Source organism: Aptenodytes patagonicus, chromosome 14 (assembly GCF_965638725.1).
Source record: "Aptenodytes patagonicus chromosome 14, bAptPat1.pri.cur, whole genome shotgun sequence".
NCBI classification, from domain to species: Eukaryota; Metazoa; Chordata; class Aves; order Sphenisciformes; family Spheniscidae; genus Aptenodytes; species Aptenodytes patagonicus.
Window position 1 is genome coordinate 551898 of NC_134962.1, and position 26457 is coordinate 578354.

General features: G+C 69.9%; 2 protein-coding genes across 2 annotated transcripts; one reads left to right on the forward strand and one right to left on the reverse strand.

The window, feature by feature from the left end:
* Nucleotides 1-25424, forward strand: LOC143166891 (actinia tenebrosa protease inhibitors-like). The gene is made up of 8 exons (XM_076351735.1): nt 1-147; nt 352-525; nt 874-1041; nt 9125-9193; nt 23226-23366; nt 23748-23888; nt 23976-24368; nt 25274-25424. Exons 1-8 carry the CDS (start codon nt 39-41, stop codon nt 25288-25290), a joined length of 1212 nt encoding a protein of 403 aa, XP_076207850.1. The 5' UTR covers nt 1-38; the 3' UTR covers nt 25291-25424.
* On the reverse strand, nt 14262-20009 carry LOC143167109 (WAP four-disulfide core domain protein 2-like). The gene is made up of 4 exons (XM_076352174.1): nt 16297-20009; nt 15894-16028; nt 14565-14717; nt 14262-14468 (listed from the first exon to the last, which is right to left on the reverse strand). Exons 1-3 carry the CDS (start codon nt 16382-16384, stop codon nt 14566-14568), a joined length of 375 nt encoding a protein of 124 aa, XP_076208289.1. The 5' UTR covers nt 16385-20009; the 3' UTR covers nt 14262-14468; nt 14565.
* Nucleotides 25425-26457: the final 1033 nt, after the last annotated feature.

A 26457-nucleotide genomic window follows, 5' to 3' on the forward strand; every position in this document is an offset into this window, starting at 1 on the left:
GCCGCACCCGGGGCCCAGACCCGGCTGCCCAGGGCACCATGGAGCTGCCGCCCAGCTGCCTCCTCCTCCTCCTTGCAGTCCTGCTCCCCCTCGCCGCACTGTCTGGCCCGGCCCTGCACACAGCTGGAAGAGAGGAGCCAGGGACGGGTGAGTGTGCCTGGGGCACGTCCCGAGGACAGGGATGCTTTGGGTGCCGCTGCTGCCTGGTGCTCCCCACTGCTCTGCGTGATGCTGGGTGTCTGCGGGGGCACAGGGCTGTGGGCGATCGGGGTCTGGCCCTGGGGCACTGGGGGGCTGCTCAGCCCCCAGCTCTGCGGCTCTCCCCAGCGTCCCAGCCGCTGTGTCCCACAGCAAAGGCTGGGTACTGCTACCACATCCCAGAGGTGGAGGACCTGCTGGACGAGGACTGCGGCACCTGCCGCAGGGACGTCTCATGCTCCCGCTGCACCAGCGATGCCAGCTGTCCCGGTGCCACCAAGTGCTGCCCCAGCAAGTGTGGCTACACGTGCCAGGAGCCGGTGCTGGGTGAGGGCTCGGTGCTGTGGCGGTGGGGCTCTGGAACGGCAGTGTGGTGAGCGCAGGGGAGGGCAACAGGAGGGGTGAGCCAAGGCAACCGGGAAGGGGGTTCTCTGGGGTGACCCTGAGCTCTTGCCGCATCCTGCAGACCCGGGGGGGCACCACGCTGTGCAGTGGGGGAGCACCTGGGCTGCTGGCGCGTGGGGCAAGCGGGCGCAGAGCTGGCTGCCAGCGGGAAGGGTTCGGCAGCGAGAGGGGACCAGAGCTGTGCAGACTTCTCTGAGGGCCCCGGGAGCACCAAGCCCCACGGTGTCCCCATCCCATTGCCGGCTCAGCCCATTCCCCTTGGACTGCCAGATTTCTGCTACCTGCCCTCCGTCTGCGGGAGCTGCAAGGCACTCTTCCGCCGCTTCTTCTTCAACGCCTCCAGCCAGCAGTGTGAGGAGTTCATCTACGGCGGCTGCGGTGGCAACAGGAACAACTTCGAGACGGAGGGCGAGTGCTTCCAGGCCTGCTCCCATATCGGTAACTAGCTGTGTGCCGTGTGCCGCGTGCCGTGTGCTGTGGCCAGCAGCTGCTCCTGCCCCTGGCGATGCCCAGCCCAGCCCCGCTCCTGACCCCCAGTCTCTCAGTTCCAGGTGCCTGATAGCGCCGGCCCGGGGAGCACGGTGGCCTCTGCACGGCCCCTGCCCGGGGGAAGCTGCTGCCAGTGGCCACGTCCCCGGCCACGTCCCTGCAGGGAGCCATTCCCCGCAGGGCTGGCGGTGACCGGTGCTGCTTCCCGGGGCGGCCATGCTGGGGGCTGTGGCTCACCCGGGGATGCTCACCAGCCCGAGGGCAGGGTTGTGCACCCACAGCAGCACGGCTGCCCCCTCCTGTGTCGTGGTGCCCGACCGCAGGAGCCCGGCCCTCCCCTGGGGCTGTGACACTTCAATACAAGGACGGGTCCTTGGATGAGCACGTCTGGGTCTTGTCCTTCCTGCCTGTGCGGGCAGGAGCAGGCAGTGCCCATCCCTCTGGGCCGCCCCCCCTTGCTGGGACCGGGCGGTGGGTGCCTTCAGAGCACTACATGGCGGCCCCAGAGCTCACCCTGGCCACTGGATGGGCTCCCAGCCCCGGCTCTGCTCTCAAGCTGCTGACGTGACCTGGCTGGGAGCTAAAGCGACCCAATGGAGGAGACATGGCCCCTGCCTCAATGGATGCCCGGGGCGGTGCCCATCCTGCAGCCTGCCCCAGACCCAAGGCTGTGCCTGCACTGCATCGCTGGCCCCATGGTGCTGACTCTGGCGTGGGCTGAGCCCCCTGGCCCCAGCCCGGTGGGACCATCCCTTCCCCTGCGAGGCCCTGGCGATGCTGGGGCTGCTCTGGGAGCACAAGGGGCCGTCCCAGGGCCTGGTGGGGCCAGCCCAGTGCTGCCGAGACTTGGGGGCAGATGAAGGTGGCCACGCATGCACTTTATTGCTGGAGGTGGTGGGAGGGGACAGGCCAGCTGGGGCCCATGACCGCCCCGTGTCCCCTAACGAAGGTGTCTTCCTGCCATGGAGCTGCTGCTCTCCTGTCATGCAGTGTCTGAAAAGGAGGATGTGCTTTTAGGGAGCCCTGAGGTTGCGGGGGAGAGGGACTGGCGGCCATGGTTGCAGCTGAGCACAGCCGGCTCTGGTGAGAGCTTCCTCCCACTCTGCGTCCCTTCGGGTCCCCGTGCCCCGAAGGCATGTCTCTGCTGGGAGCAAAGCAATGGTGCAGCAGCAGGAGCCGTCCCTGCGGTGATGCCGAGCCGGGAGCATGCTGAGGGCTGTGCCCTTCATGCAGGTCTGGCTGGCACCCCGCATGCCCCGGTGCCAGCCCTGGTGCCAGCCCCAGCTTGGCAGCCCTGAGCCCCCTTACCACCAGGCACCCGTGTGCAGACGTGGCCGCAGCCATTGCTGCAGCACTTGTGGCCCCAGGGACACTCCTCGTCGAGGCTGCACAGGTCCAGGCACGTCCCACGGCCCCTGGGGACGGGGCACGCTCCCTCTCTGCCTGCAAGGCAGAGCACCCCACCATGGGGCACCCGGCTGGGGGGCACCCCATGGCTCCTGGGGCAATGCCTGGGTCCTGTCTGGCTGAGCTGCATCTCACCTCCGGGGATGTCCATGCAGACGCGGCCACAGCTGCTGCGGGTGCACCTCTGTCCCCAGGGACACTGTGAGTCAGCCTCGCACTCCTCCGTGCACTGCTTGGCTCTGTGCTGTGGCACGACCGCAGCATCACGCTCTGCGGGCAGGAGAGGACAGTCACGTGGCGGCTCTGAGCTGAGGCCATGTGTGCTCATCACTTGCACGGAAAGAGGGGGAGGCATGGAAAGAAGGACGGGGGCAGATTGTGTCCCTGGAGCGGGGAGGATGCGGGATCCTGTGGGCACAGCCACCTCGGCAGCCCCCGGTACAGGGCTCCAGCGTGGTGACAGTGCGGAGTCCTCACTGGGGAGGGAGGGCCAGGATGCCCCTGCGAGGACGGTGTCGGGGAGACCCCAGGCTCCATCCCTGCTGGGCTGAGCTGGGTGGGGGGACCCATGCCCTGGTGCAAGTGGCTGACCTTGCAGAGAGGCTGGCATGCAGACGTGGCCGCAGCCGTTGCTGCAGCACTTGTGGCCCCAGGGACACTCCTCGTCGAAGCTGCACAGGTCCAGGCACGTCCCCCCCTCCCTGGGGATGGGGCACACTCCCACTCTGCCTGCAAGGCAAACACCCGGCTGGGGGCACCCGGCTGGGGGCATCCCACCGTGGGGCACCCCGGGGCAGCCCCACACGGCTCCTGGGGGGCCTGGCTGGCTCTCACCTCCAGGAATGTCCATGCAGATGTGGCTGCAGCCGATGCTGGTGCACCTCTGCCCCTGGGGACACTGAGAGTCGGCCTCACACTCCTCCATGCACTGGCCACTGGCCCTGTCCTGGCTCTCTGCAGGGGCACAGTGACCCGCTGTTGCCCAGCTGCTGTGGGGGGCTGGTGGCCGGCTTTCCCCTGGGCAGGCTGCTCCTGCTACCTCTGGGCACGGCCATGCACTCCCAGCTGCAGCCGGTGTTGCAGCACTTCTCCTCTCGACGGCAGACGCTGTCATCCAGGCACCGGCTCCCATGCCTGCGCCGGGGGTCCCAGCACGGCTCTGCCCGAGGGCACTCCCCAGGGTGCTCTGCAGGAGGAGGGGAGCCGGGCAAGGGCGCGGGGTCCCTGCGCGTCCCAGCCCCACTTGCATGCTGCTGCCCCATGCCGGTGGCCGGGCTGCCAGCACTCACCTCTGGCAGGGCGGGCGCAGCGCATGGCGCAGCCAGAGAAGCAGCACTTCTCCTGCCGAGGACAGTCCCTGTCATGGGTGCAGGAGTCCTCCTCCACGCACGGCTCCGGCGTCTGCCGCGGCCTCACCTTCGGGCACTCGCCGGGTTTGTCTGAGAGGGGCGGGAAGGGGCAGCAGGGGCAGGGGCAAGCAACCCCCTGGACTGTGGGCACCTGCCTTCCCGGAGCCCCGGGTCACCCTGACGGCTGCACCCCAGGGGGTCTGAGCACCTGCCCTGCGGCAGCACCTCCTCACATCCTGCCCTGCAGGAGGTTTGCCAGCGTGCTCGGTGGCGTGCGGCACTGCCATCCCGGTGACTGTCTCCTCACCTCGTTCAGGGGCCGAGCACACATGGCCACATCTGCTGCTGCAGCACTTCTCAGTCCCCGGGCACTGCCAGTCCCCAGCGCAGGTGGTGCCGCATGGGGCTGCGGTGGTCGGCGCCTCCTCGGCCAAGGGGCAGATGCCTGGTTTCTCTGGGGGGCAGGAGGCAGTGGGGCTGGGGATGCAGGGGGCAACGGCGGGTCTCCCCCACCCAGACCTGCAGCCCCTGGTGCTGAGTGGGGGACCCCTGCCTGCTGCTTCCCTGCCCTGCCCAGTGTGAGGCCAAGCAGCTCGCACCTCGGGATGGGGGCAGGCAGGCGTAGTCGCAGCCGTGCAGGCAGCACTTCTCCTCGCCGGGGCACTCGGCGTCGTGCCGGCACCAGGCTCTGCATTCGTAACTGGGGAACAGCCCGGCGTGGGCCGGGCAGAAGCCGGCCTTCCCTGCAGGGCACGGCGCGGGGTAGCTGTGGTGCCCTTGGGATGGCTGCACGGACTTACACTGCAGCCTGGCCACCCCCGTGGGGCACGCAGCCCCCTTGGCACCACAGCCCCCTTGGCACCGCGGCCCCCTCAGCACCGTGGCCCTGGGTGCACCAGGCACCGCAGCACGGCTCTGCCCTGTGGCAACGTTGCGGCATCTCCTCCCGTGGGAACCACGGGGCTGGCACCAGACCCCTCTGCCAAGGGGCATGGGGGCTGTGGAGGGGAGCCGCCCTTGCCCCTGTGGCTCGCCGGATTGAGCTGCTCCCCATGTCCCACCTTGGCGCTCAGCGTTGCACAACCCCGCGCACTGGCCGCCGCAGCACATCTCCCCGGCGCCACAGTCTCTGTCACTCCAGCACCTTGTCCCCTCCCGCCAGGCTGGCGCGGCCGTGGGGACCCCTGCGAGGCAGACGACTCGTGGCTGCACGTAGGGCCGGGGATGCCAGCAGGGACCGGGACACATCCATCCCCTCCATCAGTCCTGGGCTCCCACCCAGCCCCGCTCCGTGCCCTCCTGGCACTGGGACAGCAGCTGAGGAGGCAGCGTGGCACCACCCAGCTCCTGCCCCGGCCACAGCACTCACCTGCTGCCTCAGCACGGCACTCTGGCCTGCACCAGTGCTGGCAGCACGTCTCCAGGCGTGGGCAGTCCCCATCCCCGCGGCAGCTCTTTCCCCGATGTCGTTCTACAACGCAGGCAGCAGCGGGGCTGGGGTAGCGTCTGCCCTGCACATGCCGAGGGGTCCCAACCGCAGCGCGGGGCAGCTTGGCACTGGGGACCCCGAGTTGGCTGGGGTGCAGGGCCCCGGGGGTCCCAGCCCGGGTGGGTCCCCACAGCCCTTCCCTTCTGCTTCACCGGGGTCCCCATCCCCTTGGCTCCTGGCACTGCTCGGAGGCACAGCCGCAGGGACCAGGGCAAGCACAGCTGTCGGAGCTCCGGGGCGGCTCCCTTCCCCCTCACCTCGTCCGTCTGCATGGCACTCCCGGCTGCACCGTTGGTGACAGCACACCTCGGATGTGGGACAGTCTTGGTCCTGGTGGCACCTCTGCTGGTGGTGCGGCTGTGGGGTGGCTGGGGCAGGGCTGGTGTCCTCTGCGCCGTGGAGCAGAGGTGCTGGCAGGGAGGCGGTGAGAATGGGATAGTGGCCTCGCCAGAGGGTGGCCTCACTGTCCCCTCCCCACACCAGCACCCACCTGGGAGCTGCGTGGTAGGTCCCCACCCCGGCCCCTCTCTGCCTGTCATGGGTAACGCCCCAGTGGCACCGCAGCCCCAAACACCGTGTCCCCCTGTGCACGTGTCTGGGCAATGCTGGTGCATGGCTGAAGCCACAGCCCTGCTGGCAGCATTTGCCTCCCATGCCACCACGTTGGCAGGAGGCCCTGGCATGGGGAGGGTGCGGGGCGGGGGCGGCACTGGCCCCTGGCACAGCCAGGCTCACCATGCAGTGGGGCCAGGCAGGCGAACCCGCAGGCGAGGGGGCAGCACTTGGCGCTGCCGGGGCAGTCGGTGTCCTGGGCGCAGGGGTCCTGGCACGGCGGGTCAGTGCCCAGCGGGGGGCTGGCGGGGCAGGCGCCGGGTTTCACTGGGGACAGCAGCGAGAGGTCGGGGACAGGCAGCAGCTCTCCTGCCAGCCCCACCAGCCCTGACAGAGCCCACCCCAGCGAGCACAGGGCGAGGGGGCCCCCGTTGTGCCACAGCTCTGTGCCTCGGGGCGGCTGCAGCCCCACGGCATCACCCTTGGTCCCCAAGCCACAGCCCTGCCCACGCTGCCCGTCCCATCCTGTCTCACCAGCCGGGGCTGCCGGCAGGCACTGGCGGCCACAGCTGCTGTTGCAGCATTTCTGCGCGTCGGGGCAGTCGCTGTCGCCTTGGCACTGCTCCCGGCACGGCCCCGCCGGCCCTGGCTGCGCTGCAGGGCACTCCCCGGGTTTGGGTTGGCCTGGTGGAGCACAGCAGGCGTGAGGCTTCAGCATCCCCAACTGGCTGCCCTGCCCGCCCCGGGACTCCCCAGCCCCTCGCTGTGATCCACACACGCCCAGCGCCCAGCAGCCGCATCCCAGCGTTGGGTTTCCCTGGCAGCTGCCAGGAGCTGCTGGTGTAGGGGAAGCGGCGTGCGGCCGCCCCAGGGGCCCATGGCGGGGAGGTGGCAGAAGTCTACAGCATGGAGGGGCCCCGTGGCCACCCCGCAGTGAGCCGGGGCTCTCCCACTGCCACGCTCCCAGCCGGCCCCTGTGGAAGCCTTACTCTGCACCGGCTCCAGGCAGGCAGGGCCGCAGCCCAGCGGGCAGCACTTCTGCGCTCCCAGGCAGTCCTTGTCCTCCAGGCAGGGGAAGGAGCAGGGGTAAAAGAGCCCCTCGGGGGCTGCCGCCGGGCAGGCGCCGGGTTTCTCTGCAATGCCGAGTAGCATGGGGCTGAGAGGTGAGGCTGCACCAGTGGTGTCCCAGGGCAGTGCTGGGAAACCTGACCCTGCCGGACCTGTCTGCCTGCCCCTGCCAGACCCCTCTGCCTGACCCTGGCTGGACCCCACCATGTGCCCTGTCCCGGACCCCTCCACATGCCCTATGCCAGCCTTGGGAGCCGTGGGCAGAAGGCTGCCAGTGGCACGGAGAGAGCTGCTCTGTGGCAATGGGGATGGCACAAGGGTGGGGACAGGGACAGGGAGGAAGGGTGTTGGCTGTCCCACGACAGAGGTGGTGCTGGTGGCCATGCCACGGTGCCGTACCTTCTGCTGGGGGGGTACAGCGGAGCCGGCACTCCCGGGGGCAGCACTTGTGCCAGCCGGGGCAGCTGGAGTCGTTGGCACAGAGGGGGGGCTCCAGGCGCAGGCAGCGCGTGAAGTCCCGTGGGCACCTCCCTGGCTTCTGGGGCTCCCCTGTGGTAGGATGGCGGCGTCAGGGCAGCGCCAGGCGGCAGAGCTCCTCACCCTCCGACCCCTGGGGAGCGGGGCGTGGGTCGCCCCTGCGGGGGACAGGGGACCGAAGCGGGGAGCGCAGCCTGGTGGGGCAGGGTCCTGGCAGGAGCTCAGCCTCTTGGGGCCCCAGGCCAGGGGCCTGGCTCACACTGACTCTCCCTCGCTGGCACAGCAGTGCCCGGCCGATGGCAATGCCCAGAGTCGCCAGGCAGAGCCCGGGGTGCGGGCAGCCCTGCTGCTGTGGCAGGTGAGGGACTGGTTGGAGCGGGGCTGGAGACTCCCCTGCAGCACGGCCCCGGGACTGCTGTACCCCCACACCGAGACCTGCACAGCACAGCATGGCATGGCATGGGGCTATGTGTGCCCTCGCAAGGCAGTGAGTGCCACAAGGAGTATTGCTGGCCTTGCCAGGGAGAAGCCAGAACCGAGCCAGCACTGGCTGGTGGTCAGGATCTATCCCTGAGCATCCTGCTGCCCCATGCATCCTCATTGCAAGCAGCGTGCTCCACGCCGCTGCCTCCTCCTCCTCTTCCTCCTCCTCCTGGCACCCTGTGCTCATCTTGGCCATGCTGGGAAAATCAGGACAGCTTGCCTTTGGCACAGGCGCGAGTGAGCTCCAGCTGGCACCTGTGCCCGGCTCCTGCCCGTCAGCCGGGAGATGCCGCGGGGGCAGCAGTTTCTGCAAACACCCCTTGCCGGCTCCTGGCAGGGCTGTGCTGTTTGGGCTGCAAACAGAGACGCTGCCGGGAGGTTTCACTCCAAACAGCAGCTGTTTTGTTAAAACAAAGAAGGAGCCCGGCCGTTGTCTTGGGGTGGGTAAAGCAGCACCGCAGCTGGGCACAACCGCCCCCGGCATTGCCCCCACGGCGGGGGGGCCCCGGCAGCAGGGATCTGTGCCCAGGAAGTGGCACCCACGGTCCAGGCCCCTCTGCTGGGGTTTGGGCCTGTCCCCGTGGTCGGGGGCCACATGCAGGGGTGGGGAAGAGACGGGAGGTGTGAGGAGCAGAGCCCGAACACTTGCAGGGCCACAGGTGTGGGGGTCCGTGCAGCCCTGGCCCCCTGCCCAGCCCCCGCCTGCCCCCATTAGCACCCTCCTCACTTCTGCCTTCACCGTGCAGCCCCTGCTCTGCCCAGAGACCCCTCCTCGGCGCCAGGACAGGCGCTGGGCTCTGCAGGCACAGACGTCCCAAATCCAGGTCTGCCACTGTCGGTGTGGGGGTGCCCAGGGAGGCCGGGAGAGCCCCTGCTGCGTGCGGCACCCCTGGGTGCTGACAGCTGCTGTGCACGCAGGGTGCAGGGGGTGCACGTGGGGGTGCAGGGTATGGACACATGCCTGTGCAGCCCGGGGTGGGAGCGGGCTCCCTGAGGCAGCAGGGCTGCGGTGCAGGCGCTGCAGCCAGCTGGGACACGGTCCCCACCAGCATGTGCTGGGCAGTGCCAGCATGTGCCAGGCAGGGACAGAGGGGACATGGCAGGGGCACGGGGGGGACGAGGTGCAAGGAGCTGGCCCTAGGATGCCTGTGCCTGGCAGCTGCCGGGTTTTTCTGCCGGTACTCACCGCCTTTCTCCTGTGGTGCAGTGCCCGGCTTTGCCCTGAGGATGAGGAGCCCCAGGAGGAGGAAAACCCCCAGCCTCATGGTGCTGCCGGGTATGTCGTGCGTGTCCGGGGGTTTAAAGTTTCTGGCGCGGGTGCCCGGGGTGATGGGGCAGCTGAAGCCGGGCTGCTGGCTGTGGCAGGCTGACCGTGCCGCAGGCAGGAGCAGGAGGAGGGGCAGTTCCCAGAACCCATCGGCGCCCCGCCAGCCATGCCGCTTATCTCCAGCCGAGCTGTGCTTTCGGGTCAGGGTGACCCACGGGGCTGGGGAGGGCAGCTGGGGTCAGGCGGCTGCTGTCCCCCGTGGCGCACAACCCCATCCCTGCCGCAGCTGCCTGTGACCCCCTGCCTGGGTTTGCCTCTAGCCCTGCTTGCCCCTTGCATCCCTGGGGTGGGGGCCGTGGACAGACCCCATGGCTTGGCCCCGGCATGGCAGCGGGAGCAGCCAGAGGGGCTCTGCCAGCTCTGCCGCCGTGGTGCTGCCCCGCAGCTGTGGCTTGGCTCAGCTGGGCATAGCTTCCACGCATGGGACCGCTCAGGATCCGGCACCACTAGGTGGGAGAGGTGTCCTGGGCCAGCTCAGTGTCCCAGCATGGTGATGGGGCTGGGCTGGGACCGGGGAGTGAGCGGGTCCTGCTGTGGCCCCTGGCATGTGGGTGCTGCTCCCTGCCCCCTTCCCTGTCTGGGTGCTTCATCTACCCCGACCCGTGACTGCTTTTCCAACCCGGTTTTTACACTTTGCAATGCAAATGAGCCCTTCCTTGGCGCAAGGAATCTGAGGGAACTGGTTTCTGCACTCCAGTCCATGACTGCCGAGGGGACATCGGTGTGGCCTCCGGACCCAGTGGGATGGTCACCACGGGGCGATGATGGCTGGAGGGGGCCCGCATGGAAACGGGAACCTCTCCCTGCCCCAGGGCGGCGGCTGCCTGCAGGAACGGGTGCCGGGCACCTGCTTGCACCTCCCTGCCTGTGTGCAGCCCAGGGCTGCCTGCACCTCCTGGGAACCCGCAGCAGAGCACAGGGATGGCGACCCAGAGCAGAAGGTGGCCATGTGCCAGTTTATTCTATTTCAGTGCTGTGAAGCGGCCGGGGCCGATAGGAATGCAGGGGTTTGCCTCTGTGCCTGGGCTGCCAGGAGCCTTGCCCTAGTGTGGGGTGGTGCGGGCGGCGTGCAGCCCTCGATGGCGCGGCTGGGAGGGGCTGGGCGTGCTAGGGATCCCGGCCAGGACCATCAGAGCAATGCCAGTGCCATCTTGCTGGCGGTGCAGAGGGTCCGGCGCAGGGACGGGCGCGGGGGGCAGTGGGCGCTGCTGGCGGCAGCACCTCTTTGCTCACCCACAGGGGTGTGGTGGCAGCAGGGTGGGGAGTGGCCCCGAAACAGCAGCTCCTGGTGCAACCCTTCCCGGCCAGGGCTAGGCTGTGCCTGGAAGTGCAGGTGATGAGGTGGTCAGTGCAGGATGGGTGCTCCCGCCCCGAGGGATGAGGGGCCCTGGGATGCCCCCACCTTGGGCCCTCCTCAGTCCCCTCCAGGCTGGACCCGCTGCAGGGGCGAGACCTGCGCAGTGCCCTGGGCTGCTGGGACCCAGGAGGTGGCAGGCTGGGGGGGGGGGGGGGCCTTACCCCGCAGCAGGGTGATGCATGCCCGGCCGCAGCCCCGCAGGCAGCACTTCTGGCCGGGGGGGCAATCCTTGTCCTGCAGGCACAGGAGGAGGCACTCGGCCGCCTGGTCACCATCACCCATGGGGGGACAGAGCCCGGGCCGCACTGGCACATGCGGAGAGAGGGAGGGGTGAGGGGATTACCTCCTGTGGGCAGGGCACCCCTCTGGGGTGGGGGAGCTGCCCTGCCCACAGGGGGTGAGCCCCTCACCTGGCTCCTGCCCCATGGCGACAGCAGCTGGGTCCCCATGCTCTCATCACCCCCCAGGAGGGTCACGGTGAGAGGCAGCCCCTGGGGAGGGCGGGTACAGCCAAGGGGGTGCCAGCCCTGGCCAGGGGTGCTCAGCCTGGGACAGGGCAGGGAGGGGACACAGGGGGTCTTGGCCCCACAGGGTGCCGGTGACTTTACCCTCAGTGGGTGGTTTGCAGACATGGCCACAGCCGGTGGTGCAGCACTTGGCAGCCCCGGGGCAGTCGCCGTCGGTGTCACACAGCTCCAGGCAGGGTCCCAGGGAGCCCCGCAGCACCACAGGGCATGCACCGGGCTTTGCTGCGGCACGGCGGCTCCCTAGTGACAACAGAGACCGTGGCTGTGCCGGAATGCTGCTTCCCCCAGCCCCGCTCCTGGCATGGCCTCGGTCTCCATCCTGCCCCCCCGTGCTGCCCCCCATCCTGCCCCCATCCTGGCCCCATCTTCCCTCCCAGAGCCCCATGCTGCCCTCAGCTGCCAGCCTCACACCCAGACCAGTCTGACCCAGTGGACCAGTCACAGCTCAATATGGGATGCCAGCTATCAGCTGGAGCGGTGAGGGACAACCCTGGCTCCAGTCCCCACCAACACCCAGCCCGAGTGCGGTGCAGGATGGGGGTGCAGGATGGGGTGAAGCCCCACGCCTGCTCGGGGCCATCACCCACCCGTCACAGAGGAGCTGAGCACAGGGATCCCTTCCCACAGCGCCCAGAGGGCCTGCCTCCGCCCAGGGGCTCACGAGGGCCGGGGCTGTGCCTGGGGTCGGTGTGCGGCACTGGGAGCCGCAGCCAGCGGCACACGCTCCCCAGGGCCTGGATGGCTGCCACCAGCTGCACACTCGGCCAGGCACGGCCACTGGGGCTTGTCTGGCGGCACGGCTGGGCACACGCCGGGCTTTGCCGGGGAGGAGCTGTGCTACCACCGGTGTGGCTGCAGAGTGGATGTGGGGTGGCCGCAGGGCGGCTGTGGGGCAGCCATGGACAGTGCCAGGGGCACACACGCTTGGGTGGGGGGATGCGTGAGCCTGGTGAGCCCTGGCCCTGGGGGGAGCGGGGCCTGCGGGCACCCAGCCCCAGGAGGAGAGATGGCAGGGCTGTACCTGTGTCCGGGGGGGCGCAGGACAGCCCACAGCCAGAGAAACAGCACTTGCGGTCCCCAGGGCAGTCTCGGTCATCGGTGCAGCGGTTGGGGCAGGCAGCAGCGCTCCTCTGGGCACGCTTCCGCGGGCAGGGGCCAGGTTTGGCTGGAGGGGAGGGGAGGCTCAGGGCTTGGCGTGCAGCCAGCCTGGCCCCACAGCGCCCGCGGCTCCCCCACAGAGTGATGGGGGCTGTGGACCCGTGGGGCTCTCCCGTGGGTCTCCATCTTCAGCCCAGCACGGGGACAGCGAGGCCACCTTACCTGGTTCGGCACGCATGCAGTGGGCGCAGCAGCCGCGGGTGCAGCACTTCTCTCCGGGGCTGCACGCGGTGTCGTTGTGGCAGCTCGTCCTGCAGCTCTCCCCGCTGGCACTGCTGGCGCGAGGGCAGTAGCCCGGGCTCTCTGCAGAGGGAGATGCTCCATGCGGCCATGTGCCCAGGGAGTGGGGCTCGTAGCAGGGGCACCCGACATGGGCACTGGCCCCCACCCACATCCCACCCGTCGCCCAGTCCCCACGCTGGCATCTCTCTGGGGGGAGCTGGCGGTACCTGTGGTGGGGAGGAGGCAGGTCCTGACCTGCCCACTCTGGCAGCACTTCTCAGCGCCGGGGCAGCTGTGGTCAGAGAGGCAGAACAGCCTGGGGGGACGTGGAGCTCTGCTCCCCGCCGCTGGGCACTTGCCCACTTTGCCAGGGGCAGGCAGGGCAGCGGGGGGCCAGCGTCCCTGTGGGGCACGGCGCGGTGCTGGGGTGACTGCGGGGGCAGCGCCTTGGTCCCCGGTGCGGTGCTGGTGGGCCGGGGTGGGTGGTAGCTCCACAAACAGTGCCAGGAGCACCAGGAGGAGGGTGCGCTTACCCGGCATTGTGCTGCTGTCGGGGGGCTGTGCTGCTGGGCCCGCTGGCCAGGATTTAAACCCTGCCAGGGCGGGGGCTGGCCAAGCCGAGCTGCTCCTTCCCATGGCAGCACTGTATTGAGACCGTGGGAGTGCCAGGCACGAACAATCCGCCTTGGGGGAGACTCCTGGGGCAGTGCTGGGCTCGCAGCCTGTGGCTGACGCATCCTCCACAGCACGCCCTTTCCAGGTCACCAGTGACCCGCGAGCAGCCGGGCTGGGGGGACAGGCAGCGCTCTGGGAGCCCCACTGCCTGTGCTCTCCAATGGCGAGCAGGGATGGGACACAGGGGAGCAATGTCCTGTCCCTGGTCCTCAGCGTCCACCCAGTCCTGCCCGGGGAGCGTTGTCAGTTGCCTCCCGGCACGCATGGAGCGGGAAGAGCTGCTGTGGAGAGCCATGGTGCTGAGCCAGGGTGGACCAGCCTGCACCCACACTGCAGGGAGAGGGGGAAACAGAACCGGGCACCCGGCTGTGCCAGGCAGGATGCAGGGCTCACTTTGCCTTGGGGCACAGCTGTGCTCTGTCCCCTGCCAAAGGTGGGGGCCCTGGGGTGCCAGCCCCTCGAAGGCATGTGGGACTGCTTGCTCTGGTCCTGGGGGCTGGGAGTGGGAGTGGGGTGGGTGCAGGAGGGCCGGGGCATCAGGAGCCCTGCGGGGAGCAGGAGGTGCCTGGGAGAGTGGGGCAGGAGCAGGAGTGGGGCCCAGCTCTGAGCAGGCAGGGGAGGGACGGGGCAGGGGCAGGCATGGGGCAAGGGCATGTGGGCTTCACTGCCCACAGCTCCTTTGGGCTCCTGCCATGGGCAACGTGCCACTGCCGGGCTGGGAGCATGTGGGGCAGGAGGGGGTTTGGGTGATGCTTGTGCAACGGCACACGCTAGCAGTCTCCCCGTCCCCCGGCCATCATAGAGCAGAGAATGGCCCCGTGCCAGGGCAGCCCGGGCCGTAGGGCCGTGGGGCAGCCGGGGCTGTGGCGCAGCCCCGGGCAGGGGCGCAGGCTGGGGACACTTGGAGACACGGTGCAGCCAGTCAGCGCTGGCGCTTGTCGTGTGCAGCCCTTCCAGGCGGCCCCAGCACTGGCACCAGCTCTCAGCAGCAGCTGTGGTGGGCAGGATGCGGCTGGGAGTGGGCAGAGTGGCTGCCCAGCCAGGAGCGTGGCGTGACGGAGAGGCGGCCACGAGCGCGGCAGGGAGAGGCTGCTTTATTGGTGAAAGTGCGGGGGGCTGTGGCGCACCCCAAGCAGGGGACCCTGGAGAGGAAGCTGAGGCTGAAGGCTCCGAGCTGGGAGCGCGGCCGGGCCGGGAGGGACTGTGCGGGGCCAGGGCCTGGGCGTGCAGGACTCACGTCGGGCAGCAGCTTCCCTGTGGCCAGGCTGGCAGGAGGCGGCTGCGCCTGCAAAGGGAGCAGAGAGCCATGAGTGGGACAGGCGCGCGGGTGCTGTGCCGTGGGTGCTGCGGGAACCCTGGGGTCGGTGGGTGCCTGACTGACCTCAGTGGAGGGGTGTCACACAGGAGACCTTGCCACAGCCGTTCCTGCAGCACTTCTGGCTCCCAGAGCAGTTGGAGTCCGTCTTGCACTGGTTCATGCAGACGCCTAGCATGGGGATCCCCGGACTGACGGGTGGGCAGGTTCCGGGCTTCTCTGCAAAGGCGAAGGGACACGGCCTGAGACCCGCCGGCCCCAGCACGAGGGGCAAGGCTGGCCCTGCAGCTTCCGGAGCCGCAGGCATGGCCCTGGCCCCTGGCTGCCGCGGAGGAGGGACCCCTGTGCCGGCCGGCAGCTCCCCCACCCCATGCTTCTGCCCACTGGTGCTCCTGCCAGCCTGACCCGATGGGGACACGTTGGGGAGGCCATGCAGTGTGGTGATCCCCCATGGTCCCTGTGCTCAGCCTCCCGCTCAGGGGTGCATGGCTGGCACAGGACGCGCAGCCGCAGCACGCAGTCCCGGTGGCAGCCTTGGCCCCGCTTTCCCCCACAGCTGTCGTGGACAGCTCCAGCCATGCGCTCGTGGCGCGTGGGCTCAGCTCAGGCCTCAGCGAGGGGCACGTGCCCCCCAGACAGCCTGTGCCCTGGCTGCGTGGGGCCCCTGCCCTGCCGTCCCGCTGCCTGCTGCTGCCTGCCACCAGCACCGGGCTCCCGGCTCTGCACCACGCCGTCCTCTGCTGTGGCACAGCCAGGCCAGCTCTGTCCTTGCAGGCGGCGATGGAGGTACCGGAGCCTCTGGTTCACATCCGTGTGTTTGCAGCTGGAGATCCCACATCCTGTGCCCGTCTACCGGGGCTGCTCTCCAGCAGGACCGGCGCGGAGAGCGTACTCAGCCAGGTGGCTGTGGGGCCATGTCCGGCGCAGGGCCGGGGATGGCGCCGTTGGGAGACTCTTCCCAGGCGCGGGGTCGGGAGGCAGGACAGTGCCCACATCCCAGGCCGGCAGCTGCCCACGGCGAGGCTGAGTGGGCAGCGAGGGCTGTGAGGGGGAGCAGCGCAGGCCCCTGCCCTCTGCACTGGCCCCAGCGTTGTTCTGAGGCGTCTGCTCAACCCCCGTGTCGCTGGGAGGAGGAAGGGGTGAGCGTGGCCCCGGCGAGCCCGGGCAGGGGGTGCACCGCGCCGGGAGGCCGCCCCGCGGGAGCACACCCTGACCCCGCCACGGTCCCCGCGCAGCCCCCGATACCCGCACTGCAGCCAGACGTGCAAGGGGCGCCCAGGCCCACGGCCGCTACTGCGCCCCAGAGCACCGGTGCTGCCGGCTGGGACGGGCTGTCAGCTCGCAGCAGCGGGGCCAGCTCCGGGCAGCGGGGCCGGGAGCAGGAGGGAGTGTTACCGTTGGGCTTCTGGCAGGCCTTGCCGCAGGCCACTGGGCAGCACTTGAGGGTGCTCTCGCAGTCGCCATCGGACTGGCACCCCACCGTGCAGTTCACTGCTTCTGCCGCTGGGTCCGGGCACACGCCGGCTTTCGCTGCAAGGCAAAGGCGGAGGGCGTGGGTGGGCGCCGGGGCTGCCGGCCCCACGGCAGGGCGAGGGCTGCCGTTCCGAGGCGGGAGATGCTGCCGCCAGCCCCAGGGCTGGGTCCAGGGATGCTGCTGAGCCCAACCGCGCCGGGCGCCGGCTGGCTCTCGATCCCGGCCCCCACCCCAGCAGGCCCTGGGGCTGGGAGTGATGCTGGCTGCTTGCCCGGGGCGTGCTGAGCCGTGCCGTGCCGTGCCGTGCCGTGCGCTCATACTCACTGGTGTCATTCTGGGCGGATGCTGGTGGCAGCTCTGCCCAGAGAGCCAGGAGCCCCGCCAGGACGAGCACGCTGCGGGCCTTGGGCATGGTGCGGGAGCCGGTGCTGCGCCTGCAGGGCCGCCCGGCCGGCCTTTAAGCTCCTCTCCAGGTGGGGCCGGCGGGCGGGAGGGCTCGGCCTTCCGGGTGGCTCCCAAGGGCCGGGCAGGGCCAGGCTCCCCCTTCGCGCTTGCACAACCCGAGTATCAGGTATCTGCCGCTGCTGGCTGCCGACCAGGAAGGGGGAGCCTCAAGGAGACCGGGCAGCCACGCTGAAAACTTGCCCGGCAGGAACAGCAGCCAAGTGCTGCTGGCCGCGGCCCCCGTGCGCCGCATGCCGGCCCCCGGCCGGCCCCGGCCCCTGAGGCAGCCGGAGCGCAGGGCTGTCATGGCCCTGTGCGGAGCTCGGCCGCCGGAGGCTGCGGGGATGCGGCTGGTACCGCCAGCGGAGAGCGCGGCAGGCATGGGTGCGCCAGGGACAGGGCATGAGCCATCCCTGCCACCGCCCTGGCCACGGTCGCGAGCTCGAGTGGAGCCCCTGGCCTGGGCCGCTGATGCCTAGAGGCCGGGACGAGCCGGCGGCGCGGACGGGGCTGCGGCTTGGCTGCAGCTGCAGCTCGCCCGGCTCCTGATCCAGCCACTTGTTCTCCTCCAGCTTTCTCTCCTCGACTGAAGGGCCCTCCAGGCTGCCTGCACCTCCGGGCAGGTTCTCGCCCCGGGGCTCCCCCGTGCCTCCCCGGCAGCCTCGGGAGCTCCTTCTGCCCAGCCGCAGCCTCGTCCCATGGCCCTCGCTGTCCTCGCAGCCTCCAACAGCCCTGGGGATGCAGCCCGGACTGGCCGGCAGCGCCGGTCGGGCAAGTGGCTGGTGGGGAGTGAGCCGCCAGCATGCTCCAGCTGCGTGCCTGGTGCTCTGGGGCATGGCAGTGCCGGGGGCCGTACAACCCCAGACCCTCTCGGCCTGGCGGCTGTCTGGGGTACCCCTCCCGCGGCACGTGCGCCGCCCTCCCGCAGGCCGGGATGCCTCGCAGCGCATGGCAGTGCCGAGCTGGGGTTTGTTTGGATAGGTCCAGCTAGCCAAGGGGCCCAGATCACCCGGCGTGGCTGCCCTGCTCCCATCAGTGTCTGCTGCTCCACCAGTTCCCGTCTCCTTCGCAGGTGCTGTCGGTGGTGGCTTCAGTTCCTCCGGGGCTGCTGATGGAAGGGGAGCCGCCCAGCACTGTGCTGGGTGCCCCAAGGACCCTGGCCCCTTTGCTCGCAGCTCTTGGTTTCGGCTCAATGTGTTGGGTCATTTGGCTGCCGTTGCGACGCAGGTGCCTGCGCGCGGTGCCGGTGCTGCCCGGCTGGAGGGCACAGGCTGGACACCTCTGCTGGGAAGCAATCCCAGAGCATCCCGGTTCCCTGGGCCCCATCCTAGGCACGGTCGCAGGCTGAGCCTCTCCTGCGTGGGGAGGAGGGCGAGACTTGCCCCGTCTCCAGTCATGATGTGCCCTCATCGCTGGCAGAGGCTCCAGGGGCAGCCCCAGCTCCGGGCTGGAGCATCCTGCAGACCCGCGTGGGCCAGGGGCGCGTGGGACGGGGGACGTGGTCCCTGCCCCGAGTCACGAGCTGGTGTCCGCTCTGCCAGGGTCCGTCTCCAGGTAATTTAAGCCCACAGTCAACAACACGGCACGGAGCGGAGCGGCAGTAAATCGGTAACTGTTTGCCTTTGCCGGTGGTCCCCTCCCCGCCGCAGGTGTTTATGCAGTAACAGGAGCCGGCGCGGATGGCCCAGCCGCCTGCCCAGCTGCCGCTCTGCGCTTCACCGCTGTCAGCAGCGGGAGCCGACGCACAGGCCCAGGCTGGCGGGGAGAGTGGCAGGGCGGTGGCGGGGAGAGCAGCAGGGCAGTCCTCATCCCTGCGCCCTCCGGGCTGGGGTGCTCGGCGGCTGGGTACCGGGGAGCTGCCTTGGGAGGCTGCCAGGACCTGGCCATGCTCGGGCTGGCCGGGAAGCTCCCACTCTGCCCGTGCAGCTGGGCCCCACCGGGGACAGCGCTTTGGGGAACTGGGCTGGGCTGGTGTTTCTAGCCCTGGGCTGACCCTGGGACTCCCTGAATAAAGGCGGCCATGTTGCAGCCCAGTGATCCCCGTGCCAGGGCCAGGGAACGCTGCTCCGGCGGCCGGGGCAGGATTGGGGTGGTAACGTGGCCGCTGCAGGCGTGAGCGTCGGCTGGGCGGTGTGAGCGCTGCCCTCCGGCATGGAGGCGAGGGACCTGTGCCGTCCCTGCCTGTGCCGTGCAGTGACAGAGCCCACCCGGAGCCAGCAGCGGCCTTCCTGGAGCAGCAGCGTTGCTGCCGATCCAACGCTGCCCACCCAGCGGCGCCGTCCCCGCTGCCAGGGCAGGGGCTGCCCCGGTGCCCTGCCGTCACTGAGCTGCTGCTCCTGTGCCGGTGCTGCCGGCGGCGCTTGTCTTTGAGAGTTATTGCCCTGGTCTGACCTGCAATTGCTCTGCCCCACTGTGTGGGATGTCCTTGGTGCTGGCAGGGAGCAGCCAGAGCTGGGAGGCTGCGAGCATGGACGCCGGCAGCCGGGCTGCGCCGGAGCAGCTGGACGGGAGCAGACGGGAGCCCAGAAACGGGCTCGTGGCAGGAGATGAGGGGGAAACCGCAGAGGACGGCGAGAGCTGTGGGGAGCAGCGTGGGTGTCGGTGGGTTTGCCCAAGGTTGTGTCTGGCTGCCGAGTGGCCAATCCAGCTGGAGCTGCCCCCAGCCAGCCGGAGCAGCTGGAGAGGGACTGAACGTGCCGGCGGCAGGGCCAGTGGCCGTGCTGGGCTCCAGCCCGTGCGGTCAGCATCGCTTTCTGGGAGACAGAAATGCTTTGGCTCCTGTCCCCAATGCGTGGCATTCGGGATGCTGCCGCTCCCGCCCCGGCTCTGCCAGGCGCTTCCTCGACAGAGGCCGAGGACGGCTGTGGGGAGCGCGGGGGTCTGCCGGCACGGCTGCAGGCAGCCGTCCCCGTGCCAAGGCACGTCCCGGGGGAGGATCCTGGCTGAGGACGCAGGGTCAGCAGCCCCGAGCCTGACCCCAAAGGCTCTTCCCTGCAGCATCCCTGGGTGGCAGTGCCCACCGCCGCTGAGCCTGGTCACACTGGCTGCACCCAAGCCCCGCGGGTGACTGCGGCTCCTTCGTGGCAGCAGGGAAGGTGCTGGAGTCACATCTCCCTGCCCGCCGAGGGAGGGCAGTCAATGATTAAAAGGGGAGCGTTGCTGGGCCCGGCAAGGTGCCCCTGGGCGGATAGCCAGCCTCCCGCTGCCGGCACGGAGCAGGGAAAGCAGGGGACAGCGATAGAGAAGGATGCCCCTTCCTCCGGGAGACATCGGGCCCCAGCAGTCGGCAGCTCAGGGTCCCCGCGCTGTGTGCATGGGCTGACGCACGGGGAATTATCTGACTCCTTTGGGGCCCAGTCATGCAACCGGCTGGCAGCCGAAGGCCGGTGCACCCCATGGGCAGGAGGGCTCCCGCTGCGCTGCTGCGTCCTGCTGCTGCTTCCAAGTCCCCCCCCGCCTGCCTGTGCTGCCCGCAAGGCGCAGACCTCGGCGGCCCCTCTCTGCGCTGCAGAGCTGGAGCCTCGTGGCTTGGCCGTGGTGCGTGGGGTGCCCTAGAGCTGGGGAAGCGCCTGGCTCTGTGCCGGTGTGATCGGTCTTACCTGCTCGTTCCACGCGGGACCCCTGGCCCAAGCCAGCCCCGCAGCACCCCGAGAGCCAGCAGGACGCAGCCGCCCTGTGCCCCCTGAGCACTCACCCGTGCCCCCGGCAGCCACAGCAGCCGGCTGCAGCTGGGCACACAGGGCGAGGATGCCCACGAGCAAAATGCTGGCGGTCTTCATGGTGCTCCCTGTGGGTGCCGGATGGCCAGCGTGGGTCGGCGGGGGTTTATATCCGCGCGGAGCCGGGGAGGGGCCGCCACACACATAACCTTCGGGTGCCGAAACTCTTGTTGCGTTTCACAGTTGTGCCCGAGGCAGCGACAGCCCCACGCTGTGTTGTTGCCTGAGAAATCATTTACCACAGCCCTGTCCCAGCCCCAGCAGCCAGGCTGCAGCCAGGGCAGGGACGTCAGCACCCAACAGCACCCTCCCCGGGGGAAAGGGAGACGTGGCCGTGGGCCAGGGTCACCCCCGTGGCCACGGGGAGCCCAGAGGAAGGGGCTGGAGCTCTCCGGCTGGGAAAAGACGAGACAGAGGGGACAGGAGGGAGGCTGGTACACCCAGGGTGGCCTGGAGAGTGCAGATGGGACTTTCTTCCTGCAGCTGCAGGACCTGGGGGCGGTGTGGGAGACCTGCAGGCGAGGGGCACAGGGTGGGCAGTCTCCTCGCTAAGCTGTGGGACTTGTTGCTGCAGACGTCAAGTGCTGCCCAGGTGCGACAAGTGATTAGACGAGTTTATGGGAGAGGAACCCAGGGGGCACTGAGCAGGAGGACACTCCCCTGGGGTGGTGGCCATCCTGGTGGCGCGGCACGGGGGCGTTCTAGGACAGAGAGCTGGGGGTCTGTCCCCGGCCATGCCCACCCCGGACACCCGGCGCCTGCTTTCCCTGGCCCCAGCCTGGTCCCACATCACACTGCGTCTGCCTGCGGAGCTGTGGGTGACAGCTGGCCGGGTCCCCGCAGGGCAGCATGGCCTCGGGGAGAGTGGAGCGTGGGAAGCCTGTGCGACGTGCCAGGCTGGGCGCACCCGCTGCTTCGCGCCATGCACCGAGCACCATTCCTCTGCGGGGACAGGCGGGCGGCTGGGTGCCGTCACGTCGGCTGGCTGCAGACAAGTCCCGGCAGATGAGTGCTCCGGCGGGGTCAACACAGGGGCTGCCTTTCACCTCGCTGCGCACCAGGACCGGCACGAGGTGGCCCTGGGCAGGGTGGGGAAGCCCAGGGTTACCGGTGCGGGGAGGTCACAGAGAGCCCAGTGCAGCCAAGCGTGCGAAGGGTGACCATGCGGAGGATGAGGTGTGCTCTGTGCCCGCGGGGACCCCATGGCGTTGCCGCTGCCGCGCCCCGAGACTCCGCCAAGCAGGACCTTTGCTCCCTGCTCACCATCCTATGTGGTGCGGGCGCACAGCCTGGCTGCACGTGTCTCTGCCGGGGGTCTGCACCGTGGCACCTCTCGCTGCTGAATTGCGGCCATGCCAGCACAGCTTGCTGTGCCCCGCTGGATGGCAAAGGGCACAGGCAGGTGCTGCCAGCAGGTCGGGCAGAGGCAGCCTGTCTTGCTGGGCACGGGAGGGGGCTGGCAGGGCTGCAGCAAGGCATGGGGGGCAGCCCGTGGCCACGGTGGGCAGAGAGGGGCAGGACCTGGGTTTTTGAGGGGCTGGTGGAAGGGGGCTGGTCCTCCGCTAGAGCTGGAGACGGGGAGAAAGGCCTCGGCCGGGGTCCCAGTGTGTGTGGGAGGACGCTCCCTGCCTGGGGGTTTGTCGCGAGGCCAGGCCGGCTGGAAACAGGCGTCTTTGTGCTGAGGCTGACGTGACCGCTGCGGTCTCATGCGGCGTTTTACAGTTCAACGATCATATTACCCCGCTTGGAAATCCCTGTTTGCGTCATCCCGGCTCCAAGTGGCCCAATGCACTTCTTGCTACAGAAACTCTGGGTCCGAAACAGGGAGAGAACCTTTAGGAAGAAACCCAGGGGCTGTGAAAGCAGTCCTATTCCCGCTTGATGTGCATGGGGTCCCTCTGAGTGACACCTGCCCCGACACGGCACGTGCCGCAGTGCCGTGGTGGCGGTGCGGGGAGTCGCCAGCCTCCCCCGAGCAGCGCCTGGTCCTTTGGCTGGCACTGGTGGCCCCGCACTCTGCAGGGCTTCGGCCTCGCGCCCTTCCTCCCCCGGCTGCCGCACGCCCGTTGCGTGTTACGGCGCGTAGCTGCGTGCTGTTAATGACAGCGTGTTCGAGTCCTGCCGGCACACGGCGGTGTGAAGCCTGGCGTGTCCTCCTGCCACCGTGCCCTGGCCGCGGGGAAGGGTCCCCCCGGCCTGTGCAGCCCCCTCCCTGCCTGCAGCCCCCGCCCTGCTGTGCCGCGCCGGGGCCGGGGCTGCGCAGCTCCGCCCGTGCCCCTGCCTGCGGTGTCTCGCAGCTCCGTGGGCTCCCCGGGCTCCGTGGGCTGCGGGCCCGATCCTGGCGCAGCATCCCGGGCGGCGGCCGGCAGAGGAGGCTGTTGCTCCGTCAGAGCGGGCCGGGCCGGGGCGCGGGGCCGGGCTCCGCCGGGCTCCGGGAGCGCCGTCCCCGTCCCCGGAGGCGGAGACCGGCGCGGGGCGCTGCGCCAGCCCGGGCCGGGCCCGGGGCTCCCGGGCTGTACTTAAGCGGCCGCGGGCGGCGCGGGGGCAGCGCCATGAAGCCGGGGCTGTTCCTGCTGCTGCTGCTGCTGGCCCCCCCGGGCCCCCCCGGCCACTGCCGGCCGGCCTCGGGGCGCCGCGTGCCAGGTGAGCCCCGGCCCGGGGGTGCGCTCTGAGCTCGGCCCCGCTCCCCGCCACCGCCCCGGTGTCCCCCTCGCCCCCTCGCCCCTCTGGTGGGGGCGCGCTGTGGGGGCCACGGGCTCCGAGCTGGGACGTGCCGCCGGGTACCTCCCGCCCAGCGCCGCGGTCCCCGCGGCTGCAGAGCCCGCACCCGAGCGGCCGGGCCGGACCCCCCCGGGAGCAGCGCGGGGGCCCGGGGAGGTGTCTCCCCGGGCCGCCTCACCCGCCGGCAGCTTCCGAGGCGCTGGGCGGCCCCGCGGGCTCTCGAAGCGGCGGCTCCACCGGTGCTCTGCACCGCGACGTGCCCCGCTGCCAGGGCAGAGCAGGTCCCGGCCGTGCCACCCCGCCAAGGGGGGCCCTGCCCAGGCTGGGGGGCCCCGCCCGCCCACCCTAACCCCCTGCCCGCTTTCCCAGAGGGCTACGGCGATTGCCCCCCGCCCAGGAGGATCCCCCTGAAGGCCTGCCACAACTTCTGCTCCTCGGATGGGGACTGCCCGGGCAGGGAGCGCTGCTGCAGCACCGGCTGTGGACAGGAGTGCCGGCTCCCCATAGGAGGTGAGGGGGTCCCTTCCCCCCCACAGCAGCCCTGAACGAGCCCGTGCTCAGCCCTCCAAGGGGGGTGTGTGACTGCAGCCACCTCGGGGAGCGGGTCCTGCAGCCCCGCCAGTCCCTGCGCCCCGTCCTGGCCTGTGGTCGGGATGTGCTGGGTCTGGGCTCTTCCAAGCACAGCCGCTGCCTGTGGGGTGCATCACCCGCAAGGGCCGGCGTGGGTGGCCCCTGCACCCAACTCCCCGCTCTCATCCCCTCTGGTGTAGTGGGACAGGGGTGCCCGTTGCTCCCTGCCCGCAGGACCCGGGGGTGGGCACCCTGTGGGTGGGATGGGCGGTGGGAGCGGGCAGGGGCTGGTAGAGGTCTGACCCTGCTGGACACCTCCAGTCAAGAGGGGCTTCTGCCCACGGCCGGACCCTGACTTGATAACCATCTGCCTGGTGGAGTGCGGCAGCGACAGCGAGTGCCCAGGCAACGAGAAGTGCTGCAGCATGGGCTGCCATGTCCACTGCATGCCGCCGGTGCCAGGTAAGGGCGGCCATGGGGCTCGGTGGGAGGGGGGGCCGCAGCCAGGACAGACCTCGAGTGCGAGCTGGTCTCCTCTCTCACCCACAGCCAACCCGGGCGTCTGCCCCAAAAGAAGGGTGCTGCATACCTTCGCCCCCTGCAACAGCTCTTGCAGCGACGACACCGACTGTCCCTGCCACAAGAAGTGCTGCTTCACGGGCTGCGGCCGTGGCTGCCTGCATCCGGAGAGAGGTACCACGGCCCCGCTCCTGCACGCTGGCTGGGGCCACCAGCTGGGTCCTGCTGCCTCCAGCAGCCCCCTGTCCGCGGGTGACATCTGTCACCTCCCGCCCGTGCCTGGCCCGTGCAGGGGACGCTTCCATCACTACGTCCACAACCCTGCCACGGGGACCTGCCAGCCATTCACCTACAGCGGCTGCGGGGGGAACCCCAACAACTTCAGGACAGTGGAGGAGTGCCAGCAGGTCTGCCAGCAATCGGGTGAGAGGAGGGGCTGCACTGGGCCAGACTGAGCTGCACTGGGCTGGACTGGGCCAGACGGGGCTGCCCCTGCCTGGGCAGGGGTGGGGGCCGGGCAGGGGGTGGGAGCACAGAGCTGCGCTGCCTGCAGCTGGGCAGCCGGACCCAGGGGGTCTGCTGTACCTCCCCGCGGAGCGAGGGTGGCCTCCCCGCAGCAGGGAGAGCGGCAGCATCCCACATTGCTCTGGCACACGGCGGGGGGGCCTCCGGGCATTTATGCTGGGTGATTTCAACCAGCTCGCAGCTCTGTCCTGGGAGCTGGCGTCATCTTTGGTCAGAACCAGGCAACAGTGCTAGTAATCATGATTTTGCAGCCTGACTACCAAAGTAGGAAACCTGACCACGGAGGCGCTCAGCCTGCACGGGTTGGGGGAGAAGCCTGCTCTTGCAAGTCGCCTTCCCACGTCTCTGCCAAATGCGTTTGGCACAGGGCGTGCATTTGGGAGAGCAGGCGGCTGGTGGAGCCGCGGTGGCCCCCGTGGGGGGTTAGGGGGGCCCCGGCACTGTGTGGGCACTCGCCTGGTTGTGACACTCAATACCGAGCGGAGCTGTGGGCGGTTGGGGCTGTTGGTGGTTGAGCAGCCGCTGCCGCTGCTCAGCTTCCTTGGCACGGTGGTTGTAGCTCCACGCAACAACGGAACCACGAGAGCTGCTCCTGGCTGTGCCACGTCCCTGGGGATGCGGGCCAGGGGGGCAGCCCGTGCCCAGGGCTGGGGGGCAGATGCTGGGGGGCTGAATGCACTGGGGGTGCAGGCAGCAGCCAGTCTGTGGCCAGCACTGCTCCGCAGCACCAGCACCCTGCTGCCTCCCCCTGCTCCCCTGCCCTGCCTGCATCCCCCTCCTCACCATCCCCTTTTGTTCCCCAGGGAGAGCCAAGGAGTGACCCCGAGGAGGAGGCGGCAGCGGGGCTTGGGCCCCTCCGTGGGGCCAGCAACCCGGGGGCCGGGGTCTGCGGCGGTGCTGGCTGCCGCGCTCTGCCCCACGCAATAAAGCTGCCAGAACGCCTGGCTTGCAGCAGCCCAGCCTCCACTGCCTTGCCTGACTTGCGCCTCCGCGGTGCCAGCGGCTCCACGTGCTGCCCAGCACCTTCCCGGCCGCATCCACGTGCGCGGGAGCTGTGAGCCCAGACCCTGGCTGAGCCCGGGGACCCCCGTACCCGGGCATGTGGTGCACGGGCTTGCTCGCGGTGGCAGGTGGCCCCAGGTGGCCCCTCGCTCCCGGGTCTTCACCCGGCCCCCACAGCAGGCGGGCAGTGCAGAGGCCCTGGCACCTCGCATGGCTGCACGGAGCTGGGCAGCACCGGCCCTGGTGTGAAATGTCCCTCCTGGACACGGCCCCTCCCTGGTCCGCGGGGGCCATGCGGGGATGGCCCCGGTGCTGCCCTGGCTGAGCGCCTGCAGCTACTCGCTCCCAGCTCGGTCCCTGAGGAGAGCACGGCCGGGGGACACGGGTCACGCTGCTGTGCTGGGGTTGGGACGGGGCGGGGGTGCCCATCCCCGTGCCAGCCTCCGCTCCTGCCTCCAGCTGGGCTCCCGGGGGGCCGAGGGCTCATGTCCTTCCCTGCTCGGTGCCGTCCCGGGCCCAGTGCCCATCCCGGGAGCTGCCGCGCCCGGAGCTCGTCCTGGTCTTGGCGTGGGGAGCGGGCGCAGGGTGCGGCCGGAGCTGGGGCAGGCGCAGGAGCAGCTCCCACAGGGGTGGCACCGTCCCTGCCAGGCACCACTGCCTGCAAGCCAGGGACCTGCAGGTCTTCCCCAGAAACACCTCCTGTTGGCGCTGGTAGCGTCTTATTAATTTGCCAATTAATGAGAACCCAGAGAGGCGAGCGGGCTGTGGATGAGTGCACTGCCTGCAGATGCTGGGGACGTTCCCAGGAAGGCTGAGCGAGGGCACAGAGTACCTTGGTGTGCTCCGGGACAGCGGTACCTCCACGGCCGTCCCGCAGCGGTGACACCCCATCCTCTGCCTGCCACCACGGGGACACTTGGGCTGGGCTTGGGGGTGGGCAGAGCTGGGGGGGTGTGCTGGGTCCGAGCTCGGCACTGCCTTCCTC